Consider the following 13,136-nt stretch of genomic DNA (forward strand, 5'->3'; position numbering starts at 1 on the left):
AACTACTTTATTACTGGGTGGTAGGGTTCCGTCTGTTTATATATTTTACCACAAAACAGCAACATTTGGTATTGTTGTATTCTGCTTTGAAGGATGTGTCTTGTGTTGTGTGTCAGTATTACTATAGGCACAACGTCTTGGGCAAATAATATATTAAGTAACATTATACATAATATATATAAAGATCAATAAAAAAAGTATTTATTTTCAATTTTCTCTAAGAAAGTTTATGCAGCTCATGGCTTATAAAATAACTTGTATAGGAATGAGCAGAAAATTTTAGTCTTGAACGAAAATGTTTGACTTATTTAAATAACTACTGTATGTGCGCTAGAAACTCGTAGAAAGCCTTCGCTCTCACGTAGCTTGCCATTAACTTTGATGTTCCTTATTATAAGTAGTAATGATTCATATTTAAGTTTGTCGTAGAAGTTAATTGAGTCTGAGATCTTACTTTAAATATAATCTGTCTTGTTATACTAACTTATATAAAGGGACATTTGTTTATTATTCTATAATGAGATTCCGCCGTTATTTTCGAAGTGGATTTTTAATGAATCTAAATCTTATGTCTAATATACATTAATAAATAAGACCTTTTACTCAATAAAATACTATAAGTGCAAAAAAAACATGGGGTAAGTATTCCTTGATATTCATTATATAATTGGGGATAAATAATCAATTTGATTGTATTTAATTAATATAAATAACATAAATATAAATAAAAATATCACGAAATAAAACTTACGTCACATTTGTTCGTAGTCGAGGGGAAAATTATTATAAATTTAAAATAAATTCCACGTATTTAATACAACTAGTGGGTCGCACGCTAAACTTGTTTATTCAACAGATTTTTAAAAATTTCGAAACCTCTGACAGTTTTTTTTATTTAATTTCATTGTAAACTGACGACGTCTGTTCGCGCGATTTACATTTGTTTTTTTTTTTACAGCTATAGCGCCGCTCTCTACGTGGCCAGTAACTTTTCTCAACTATCTGAAATTAATTATTTGTTATATCGTAACAATTTAGTAAATTGCATTCAAGAATCCTGTTTAATTTTCTGCACATCTAAGGCTGGAACTCTTCAAAATGAGACTACTGCCGATTTTTTATGTAAACCTATCGTCAGATAATCACCGGGACAAAAATCTTCTTACGCTATTAATATATAAGATTAATCAGTACATTGGCAAACATTGATTTCATAATGTAATAAAACATTTCCAGGCGATTAATCTCCTCGATGTTATCTTCGGTAGTTTCAGTTCCAATCATATGTTGGAACAGAGCCAGAGGTTCTCGCTAAGGTTTAAAGTTTTATAGTAAGCAAGATCGACATAAACACCTTCTCGAAAGTTTCAAGTTAATATACAAAAATATACCCTATTCAGAGATATTTAGGGCTTAAAATACTTTGTAAATTAAAATATTATATATCAAGTTTTAATGTAAATTAGTCCTTGTTTCAAAGTTTATTTAATGAAACATGACTTAACTCCTGTTTAACTGATGTCGGTGTAATCAAGGAATAATTTGCATTGGCGTATGTATAGTACATAACTATAGTCAACCATGTAACAAAAAAATAGCAAAAGAATAAAGATGTATGAAAACAAAGCCCATATTTTCAATATATATAAAGGCATATATATACATTTTTTTTTTAAGATTTGGCAAGTAACACTGAATTTTCATGTGCTTAATTTGTTTTTTTTTTATGCGCTAGATGGTAAAGAAAAAATCGTGATAAAATTTGTAAAATATGTTGGATGAAAATCTTCCATATTTATAGCAAATACCTCGCATTGGAGCAGTGTTGTGAAATACGCCTCAAACGATCTTCTTAAAAAGAGAAGGCCTTAGGCCATCAGTTGGAAATTTAGACGCTGTTATTTTACTTATTTTTTGATAATTTGCCCCTGAGTTGTTAGAGCATTGTTTTTCTAAAAGAGAATAGGTTTTCAGGGATATACCAACGCAAATAAAGCCATTGGTCAATAGTCTGAAAGCTCGTCTGTAATATACGAGTGTATACGTCCTGTGCTACTGAAAAAAAGCTTTTGAAGTAGAAAATATTTGAGTATTTTTGTAAAGGCACTCTTCTGTCAAAAAATATTTGTTAATATTATTGCCTTTACGTATTGTAGTATTATTTAACAATTTATGCACTACTAAATGTACTCAGTTTATTTACTACATTTTTTAAACATTGTAGAAATAAAAAGACTCGTTCAATTGTATAAGAATTTGTTAAATCGCTAATTAGTTGTTTTGCCGTCTTTAATTTTTAAATAAACTCAATAAGATCTTGCTGTTAAAGAAATACTCTCCTATTAATAAGATGTTGCTATTTACGTACTAAAAAAAAATAAAGCAAAATGTAGTAGCATTTTAATGACCAAAGTAATCTATATTATTTTCCTTTCTTTACTGAAATATATTTCATTTTATCAGAAATGTATTTACGTTATTTTATATTCTGCAAATAGAGATTATGCGAGTCTCAAAAATTAGTACATTCGAAATCGTATTCGTCGGATTCGACCAAACATTTATGTGTCTAGGCTTTTTGACACAAAAATATAAATTCATAACTAAACTTAGTCTAGTTAAGTTATGTCAGGTAAACATAGAAACAAAAATGTGGCCTGATTCGGCTCCATTGCATCCATTAACATACAAGTTAAGTTATACGAAACTTCGTACATAAAGGCTTTAGAACTTATTATAGTTTATGATGTGAGCGCATCATACTAGAGTAACGCGACTTTAATATCTTAGGAAATATTCATTTTGTTTTAGAAACTACTAAGCACATTTTGATTAAGTAAAATTTGTAGTAAGCAAGCAATACAGTACCTTATAAAAAAGATAATTAAAATTATAATTTTACAGTTTTAAGACACTGAGTATTTTGACTATAGTTATTTTTACCTGGTACTTAAACAATTATTCTACCGCTAAACATTAAATGCAGTGTGTTGCTGTGATCCTCGTTAGAAGAGTGCTTGCCAGTGAAGCCCAAGCCAGTAACATTGGCACTGTATTGACTGCGTGACTACGTCTATAGAAAATAAACTTAATATAAATAATATTTTAATAATAATGGGAATATAAATGAATAAGAATGATATTACAACAATTTCCTTAAAATGACGATAGAAAAATAACGAAAAAAGAATATATTCACACCTAAAAAAAAACGACTAAATATAGATTACATAATCTAAATAAAAAATAACGATAATGAGGAGAAAAATATTCAAGGAAAAATAACTGAAATTGTGTCCTAAATAGGCGTACCATTCCTCTTCAAAGTTGGGTTCCAAAAACCAACGCAGATTTTCAATGATACCCTTAGCTGTGACAGACCGTGGCATTGTGTCTGTATTACTTGAGAAAAATAAACATGAAATAATAATAATAATATTTAAACAATATTGCTATATTTAGACTTTGGATTTGGAAAATATGCAAAAATAATAGGAAATAACTGTTGAATAGACACAGCTCTGCTTGATTGAACCGAACGTTCTAAATACATCGTTGGTTTGTTTGGTTAGCTAGTGATCGCTTAACGTTTGAGAGAAATACAACTATATTATGACGATGGGAACATCTATAAAGACATTTATTAACAGTGTAATACCTATTACTATGGTCGACCTATTTTATCTCTGTATCGAATTACTACTTAGAAAAAAAAAATGACTTGTTAGTTGGTCTGACTTGGAGTTTTGTCCCAGGATCTCGGGATTTGTGGCTCGGCTTCGCTCGGGTGAAATAAATTAAACTAAACAAATACGTTTTATAATTCACTGTTCAAATATAAATTTTGTACGTTATAATTATCAAATATCTATATTCTATATTTTCTGTTTAGTCGGTGAAAACTAACTATAACCATTCTTTACACAGCTTTCTGAACGCACCCATAAACTTCAAACATGGCTGCCCGTTGAACTGTTATGTCATTGAATTTGACGGATTAATTACTGTAATATCTCGATTATACGCATTTTGCTGGATATACCTATGTTGTCAACTAAAAATCAATATTTTTAACGATCTATAATTGTGGATAGGTTTCGATTCGATAGTTTTAATGTAAACGAAGTCATTTTCTATAATGTTAGATTATCGGTCGTTCAAAGCACTAACTTTGGCAAGACTGACAACAAGACTGTCGTCTAATGGACGCCTTATTGGCGAAGCGTTGTCAACGACATTATTATTAGTAAATATAGACATCACTTAATACAGAGCCGAGCAAATTAATCTAGTTCCCAAGCCAAAGCATACTGACGCATGTATAAAAGAAACAAGAGAATATTACACGAAGAATACAAGATGATATTATTATAGTCTCCTTTGAAGATCTTATAGTTTTTATTTCATTACCGTTTGTGGTAAATGTTTGTACAGAAATATATTTGGCGGAATTCACTGTGCGACTATGAGTGTGTTTTACGTATACAGAAAATTATATAGTCGTTGAAATTAATTATTTTACACTAATATTTTATTTATATTAAATATGCTTTTGAATATAATATTTAAAGTAGATTAAAATATTAAATATAATGTAACTTATTAAGCATTATTTGAATAAATAAAAACAGTCACATAGGACTTTTTAAAGTATAAAATTATACAATATACGTTTGGTAGCTTTACTTTAAATAGTTTGTTAAATGACGATTCTAAAGTGCTTGTAAAAGCCTACTTGAATAAAGTATATTTTCATTTGATACGATCTTTTACATCGTTAGGTACAAAAACTTGCTTAACAGTAGCAATATAACTATGAAATTTCATGATTTTATTTTTTAATTTATTAAATACAATAGTCAATGTCAAAAAAAGACATCTAAATTTATAAGTTAAATTCGATAAGGAAAAAAAAACAAATACGGCAACAAAAGAGCAAATTGACTCAGTCTCTATCATAATCGTACATACGGGTATCACGAGTGTAAGTACTTGTTTAATCCTGGCTATATAACAAAGGCTTCAAATTGAAGTCATTTAAAGGGAAGCCATATAAAATGTTGCTATCAATGAAAATTCTGTTACAGAAAGATTAAATGTGAATATTATTTCACATAAATATTAATTAATAATAAACCGCACGGTTGAGTTTTTTTATATCTTTACCTATTATGTCTATTATTTTATTATTAAAAAAAAAAGAGCGCGCGATCTTTTGTCACAGAGGCTTCGGTTTGGGCAACAAACTATCCGTCTTTATAATATCAAATAACAATCAAAAACATAAATTACTTTAAATGAATAATAATTTTTAACAAAAACCATCTAAAACGACAATTTTTCTATGACTCTGATGATAAACGTAGACATTTATTTGTTGTTTTAATCAGACACATTCTGGTTTTAACTAAAATTCTGTCGCTGTACTTGTTTTTCTACATTTATGACAGTTTATAAGTTATAGCCACTTTTGCCATTTCCGTAAAACATAATAAATTTAACTCAATACTCGAAGAAAGTGAATAAGTTTAATGAGGTCACAATAACTTTTCTTGGCAACCAAAGAGTCCAAGACAAAATTTATATGAAGAACATAACAACAAGAAATTCGAGGGTTAGGGTTGTTTTATAATGTTTTAGCTTACAATGTATTTTTTTGGAACATACCTTTATGTATGTATGTGTGGATTTATTATAATCTAATAAATAATTACTGATATGTTACTTATTAAAAGAATAACATTCCTAATCTTTCTTATAATGTCAATGTGCCACAAACTTTAAGAACTAAAATGTTATATCTCTTTTGCTTGTAGTTACTCTGGTTCACTCACCTTTCAAATCGGAATACATCAATACTAAGAATTGCTGCTAGGCGGTAGAAAATACGATGAGTGGGTAGTACCTACTCAGATTTGGGCTTGTACAAAGCTGAGAAAGTTACCTATATAAGTTCTTATCAATAACAATTCAGTTTTAATACTTATAAAGTCCTAATTATACTCATTAATTTTTCGTGAGTTTTGGGTAACTTAACATTTAATTTATATTGTGAAAAGATTTGATGTGCTTGAGGAATTTCTTTTAAATTTGACCGTTAGAAAAAGTATGGCGTCAAACTACATTAAAACAATATATTTATCGAAAGATGCCATGTACTCAAGTCTTAGGAGATATAATTGACAATAATGAAACTTATAGGAAAGTCCATTAACTTAGTCAAAGAAAAATGTTACTGGCTAAAATTAACTTATTATAAATAATTATCACTTCATAAATACACAATACTTCTACTACAGGTGTACTTTAAAGACTATGAGTTAATATCAGTTTTTTTTTTATATTTGAATAAAACAGATTTCATTACAATTAAAAATGGCCAATTTTTATTTTATCACCTACCTTCATATTTCATTGTGTCATTGGATTCACCAATAATACGACCTCTTTTCATTTACAACTCCGATTAGAATATATATATTTTTTAAATAATATGAAGCGTTAACATGTTACTGCTTTTTAAAATATTTATAACATTAATCTATATTTATTCAGTCTACACATCCAGCTGTTATTTTGCTCATTTCAATAAATCGTAGGCTCTATTCGTTACGAAACTTCTATATCTTCCATCCTTATTTTAATAAACCTTTCATAATCTTACATAAACAATATATAAAGGTAGTCTGCAGGACTATTCTGGTAAGAACACACGCGTAACTCACCGAGCGAGGCACAAAGCAGGTTCATACAGAATAACACTGCTATTTTTTTAAAAAGAACGAAGAATAACTAATGAATTGTTATCTTTACTCTTCTGACACGCGTATTTCAATAAAATAAGAGAAGGACAAAAGATTCGAAATTTCGTTTTTATATAGCAAGCCTCTCGTTACATCGAAGCGTTAATGTTAATCTATTTCAAATCTAAAACAGACGTTCACAAAAGCATTTCTTTTTCTACGTCTATGATTATTACAACTGTTTAAATATTCAATTACCTTATTAATAAATTAGAACTACGTTATAGTAAGCGCATTGAATATTTATAAAATTTACGAAACCAAATCCAATTACATTGTTTTATTTTATTTAACCAAATCAATATTTTTAGCGGGCCAAATCAGGACGTAAAAATATTTTTTATGATACCCGATATTATTTTGAGACTTTATTGTTTTTGGTAAAAATTTCAATAAGTATATCCTTCGAATATTGTTTTTTAATCAAATAGAACCCCCTAGATATAAGTTACCATTGTTGATAAGTTGCTGTTAATATTTCTACGTTTTATATTATTTCTGCGTTTATTGTGCAATTTTCCAAATGGTCTACAGTGGCGAAGCATTAGTTCTAATCTAGCGTTTATGTTAAGCTGGTCCTAGACACAAATTCCTTAACTTACTCTCAGGTCTAAACGTCACTCGGTCTGAAATAATAAAATTGGTCATTAATTTTATGTCTGCGATTTATTGCCCTTGCCGTCTGCGTTTATTGGTTTCATCTTGTTTTATTATTGCTGTATAGGTAGGATGTATGAAACGAATAAAGAATATATGTAGAATGAAATGAAACAAAATATTAAAAATCTCTTCACTAAAGAATGAGTTTTTGATATAGCATATATTTATAAAAAAAGTATAAAATCTAAATTGTAAGTGTACTACACTATAAATTACATTACAACTAGTATTTGTAACTAAAGCCACTGAACGCTAATATTTCATGTAAACATTTGATAAAATTGCCTTTAAGAAAGTTTTTTAAAAACCTCTTTTGATTAAAACACTATTTTGAATGCAAATTAACTCTTTACTTAAAAACAACGCACTCAGTTCTAATTTATTTTTAAAACACTCTTATACTATAAGCGCTGTAATGCATAAGAGATTTGTACAAATGTTTAATTTGAATATGAAATTCATTCGCATTTATGGTATTCAAAACGCACACAACTACGATCAAACTCATCGCAATTCAAAACTCGTCTGTGTTTTATTTTTTTAAACAAAGGAGTCAGTCTCATTAAAATTTTGAAGTGCGTTAGGTTTTGATCCGTTTGGCACGATAGACGACTTCGCCACAACACAGAAAATATCAGATACGCGTAAAGGAATACGACGATAGGAATATAACGAGTTTTCTGCGCTTTGCTTTACAAAATAGTTCACTTACCTTTTTTTTTTGTCATTTGCAGGAACATGAAACAAAAAAAAACATAAATTAGAATTAATTACATAACTAAAATGGAAATAATCGTCAAGTTTTTAACATCGTGTCAAAAAGTCACACTTTTAGGAACATTACTGTACTCAGTCTTGTTGGGTACCACATACCTAGTCGTTATACTACACACATACATAGTGATATATGAACCAAAATATATAAAGGTTTATACGTCTAGTATGAGGTCTATGGGCTTATCTCAACTTAAATTAAAAATTGACCGACAAAAGGCGTGGTCAACGATCGTAAATCTAAATTTTAAATATTTTATGTCAAGCAGAATACATAAGCAACCCAAACTTTATTTTTAACGGCTCTAAGTGCAAAGTGATGAGAAATACACGCTTAATTCCAAATAACAACAGATCACCAAGCTCCTCATTCTCCCAACGTTTCTAAGCGCATAGTCGTGTTGCCTTGAGGACATCACATTTGGATCGTTGAAACTTGACCCGACTGTTTTCGCAGTCCCTGTCGCGTCGTAGCGGCGCCTCCATCTGACCCGTTTTGTTCGTGACGTTTGCTCCAAGTTAGAGCAAGTAGCGTTTTTATAATACTTGTAGTATTGTATATATATATACTCAAAAGGAAATTAAAATACACTATTAAGAGTAAATAAATTTATCTTTCAAGGAATTCTTAGAAGCAGCCAGGAGTTCGAAAACTTAATAGAGTTACCATTGGAATATGAATGCACAATATGCTTGGAAACACACTAGTGTCTTATTATATTTCCCACTTTAGCTTATCTTGATTGGAAATAGATGACGTAGTCAAAATTAGTCAGTCGATTGGTCAGACATATCTATGGAAATGATAAAATTACAGTAGTCGTTGTTATAGATGACGCATAACTACAGGATTTTAATAATCCGTGACGCATTATGTAAAACTTTTGGATATATTTTAATGCGACTAGACTATTTTAAATCTTCTATTTGGAGGAAAAAATAATAAATTAATAAAAGGAATCTTGTCGCGGTTGAGTTTTCTCAGTTCGCTTGTAGATTACATTGAATCCATGTCACTAAAAGATTTGATTAAACAAGCAAATTAGTAAAAAGTATAAATTTATCCAATTTATACTTTTTACTATATTTTTATATAAATTGGAATCATTAAATGAAACAAGTCACGGTCGTTACTCGGTATGTTATTTATAACGTTAACGCGGTATTTTATTTTATTTTAGACGCTTATTACTTGTACCAAACAATAACCTTTTAACAAGAAGGATAAAAATGGCTTTACAACAATAAGCACTCAGTTTATTTAAATTATGAATCTTTGTTTAGAAAAGGTAGAAAACAGATCAAACATAACGGTACGTAAGAATTTGAGAATATTTATTTATATTAAAAATATCGATAAAATAAAAAATAAAAATATCGATACTGAAATAGTTTATCCGAATTCACAGCCTAGTTTTGAAACTAGAATAATCGATTAACAACGTATTTTTCGCCAATTACCGTTATTATAAAAAATAAAAGAAATACCAACAAGTAATAAATACTCGCGAAACTTTGCGTTTATTCAACAGATTTTTAGTAATTTTGTAACCAATGACAGGCTTTGTTTTGATTTAATTTCATTTAAACTGACGTCTGTTTGCACGTTTTACATTTGTTTTTTTTTTTATACAGCCATAACGCCGCTCTCTACCCAGCCAGTAACTTTTTCCGCTGTCTAAAATTAATTATTTGTTAAATCGTAGCAATATATAATATAGTAAATTGCAATCAAGAATCCTCTTTAATTTTCTGAACATCTAAGGCTCTTCAAAATACGACCATAACCGATCTTCTACGTGCAGCGTATCCCGTCAAGTATATCCTTCCTGGGTCAATGTATTTGATTTTATAATATATTCTTCTAAAAACATAATCATTGTTTTGTTTGAAAACAATGTTTGGCTGAAATGTAACTTTTATAATATTATCCGTCGTTAACATTAGTTGCTTAAGGTTATTTGTTATTCTTTTATTTATTTTTTTAAGTGTAAGATATAGATTTAAGTGTAAGTAATTGTAAGATAAAACAAATCATCTCTTTGTTTTAATTTAATTATATTAACTGTTATAAACTGCCAGTAGTTTAAGATTACTTTAATATTATTGCCGCTGTTTACATCGAGTAAAGTACAATAATTGTTGTATTGTGCGATTGTTTGGAGGTGTATCCAGTTTAAATAATAAAACTGGAAAAAACTGGAAAAAACCTACTAAATAAATATATGCAGATACGTAAAATTTATACAAGAAGTTGCAGCTCGTTTCGAATAATTTAGTATCAAAATATTATTATATAAGTATCTACGCTTCGAAGTTACACCCGTTTTCAATTAAGACTATTGACGTCACAAGCGTGAATTTAAAGTAATGTTTTTCTATAAAAATATTTTATATGTAGATTTATGATTATTATGTGATATTTATGATCGTACTGGGCAGAAAAAATGATATTCTTTTTTGTAATTTCTTTTTTATTTACATTTATTTTTAAAATCATGAAGCTACATTAGGTTACGATGTTGTTTTATTTTCTTTTTGTGGATGCTGTGTTCTTCTTTAAGTAACTGTGACACTTATAATAGAACTTTACGTTTGTTATATTTTATTATTATAATCAGTGAACACATTATTTTAAAAATTAAATAAAATAAATAAATAGATATCACAAGAATATCCTCCAAACTAAACTCAAGATTGGAATCGTTTAGAAAAATAAACACAAATATTATCAAAAGATCACAATAAAGGGTTTCTCTTATCGCTTTTACCAAACTCTATCCACTTCACTTGAGAAGGGTCAGAGAGGTTCCTCCGCAATAAACACCCAGTATCCTTGAGTTATGATTTCATTCTACACCAGTTCAGGGTTCAGGGTTTTACTCTTTGAACAGTCATGTTGGTTAAGCTTTGTCATAACCAATGTAGAAAGCAATTTACTAGATATTTAATAGCAGATTTCGATATAATTTGTTATTATTATTTGGACCGGGAATAAAATTGAGACAATAAAATGAAAAAAATAGAACTAATAAGTTGTAAAACGTATGCTTGGAAAGACTCCCAGATATATAAGAATTAAGAAGCAGACTCGTTCAATCTTATAAGAAAAGACACAAAACAATGTCTAAGAGCGACTAAATATAAAATGCGTGCTTATTCCTTGAAGATATTTCTTTCAGCACACAGAGGATAGAGTTAACCTCAGTTTAATTAATCATTTTCCATACGTATATACAATTATGGCATTAATTGTTCTTATTTGTGAAATCCATACTTATATTATCAATGCGTAAGCAATTCTGTCTGTATGTGATTAAATTTGGAACCTAATACCTGGTACCTAGTACCATGGTAATCATCCCTAAAATCCGTCTGAAACTGCGGGCGACAACCATTATATAATATATAAATAGAATATAAAGAGAAAACGAGGATATGAGAATATGATTGGTTAGTAGGTAATAAAGTATATTGTCGTAATTTGAGGAATAAATCGCTGATCAGCAGTGCGATTCTGTAAGAATTGACTTCGTATCTCATTCGTGAAATAACGACAATCGACTTTCAGTGATACGCCATTTTGATTCGTGTATTCTATAAATTTAACAATTATTATAGTCAATGTCACATATAATATTTTGATTCGTTCGTTTTTTGCGGTGAGATACGATTTTCTTGTTACAGAATAGTCCTACTGTTATTATTAAATTAAATTGTTAAACAGTTTCTAAGCATAGAAGAATGAGATAGTAGATAGTATTAACAAATGATATTTTACTTAATTTTTTTTATGTTTGTTAGAAAATATCTTTTAGAATATTTATATATAGATATATAGATATAAATATTCTAAAAGATATTTTATGGAAAGTAAATTATATCTTATGGAAAGTAAGAAATAAATTTAACTTAAAAAATTTGGCCTGAATGTACGGTTCAAATAAAAACTTAATAAAGCCCGATATCAATCAGGAGACCAATACAGTAAGAACCATCAAAAACGGTACAAAGACAAAAAAAATACCTACTCTATATATGCATAAGTTGAGTAAGGAGAACTTATTTCTTAATTCCCTTAAAATGTTTATTTTATTCTACATTTTTTTTATACGAAATTCTTATCAAATAATTCATGATAATGAACTAGTCGTATATGGCAAACGTTGTGAAGAGTTTTAGTGAATTCGTCTCGCATGAAAAGTGTTTGTCGAGTGGGAAATTCTTGACATCGCAAAGCCGAGTGAAGTCTCATCGATCACCAACGCCTCTTGACTTACACGAGCACAATCAATGAGAATTGAAATAAAACCTATTTTGCTTCTAATAAGGTTGCGGCTTGATGCGTTATTAATATTTGTTTAGATCATATTATGCTTCATTGGCATAGTCTTGATACTTGAGTTTCTTTTGTTATGTCTGGATTAACAATATTATAAACGTGAAAGTTCGTTTTTTGCTATATCTTTTAACTTAAAACCTTTCGCGAGGAAATTCTGCACACGTCTTATCATGGTTTTAAAAAAATAAATTAGATACTTAACGCCTGACCAGACCGGTTGAAACTAATATTTGTATGAATAATTTCAATAATTTAACGTGTAAGTCGATTAATAACTCCTTACTTCTTATTAATAGAGTTTTTGTAAGTTTCAAGATCAATATTAAGCAACTTTTTCATTAATATCTTTTTCCTTCTTAACGGAAAGTTATTAATGAGTTAGAAGAAAATCAATTGGAAATAATATTTTAGCTATACTATACTAAGAAACACCGTCTATAAAAAGTTATTGTTTCTTCCGACAAAAATCTTTTTAATCACAAGCAAAAAGAAAAGGGTCAGTCATTCTTTAGTCACGCTTTAGTATTATTAATTTTGTGTCATTGTGTGTCTTTATC

At 28.9% G+C, this 13,136-nt stretch overlaps 1 protein-coding gene across 2 annotated transcripts in view; it reads right to left on the bottom strand.

Moving 5' to 3' along the window:
- The window catches only part of LOC125070228 (receptor-type tyrosine-protein phosphatase kappa), a 160,434-nt gene that overhangs the window by 36,960 nt on the left and 110,338 nt on the right, over positions 1–13,136 (bottom strand). The window contains exon 3 of one of the 2 annotated variants that reach the window (XM_047679995.1): positions 7,406–7,429. The exons of the other annotated variant lie outside the window; for it this stretch is intronic. Within the exon in view, the coding sequence (XP_047535951.1) occupies positions 7,406–7,429 (24 nt within the window). The remainder of the gene's footprint in view (positions 1–7,405; positions 7,430–13,136) is intronic. 2 annotated transcript variants of the gene reach the window in all.

This window comes from Vanessa atalanta, chromosome 17 (assembly GCF_905147765.1).
Source record: "Vanessa atalanta chromosome 17, ilVanAtal1.2, whole genome shotgun sequence".
Lineage (NCBI taxonomy): Eukaryota > Metazoa > Arthropoda > Insecta > Lepidoptera > Nymphalidae > Vanessa > Vanessa atalanta.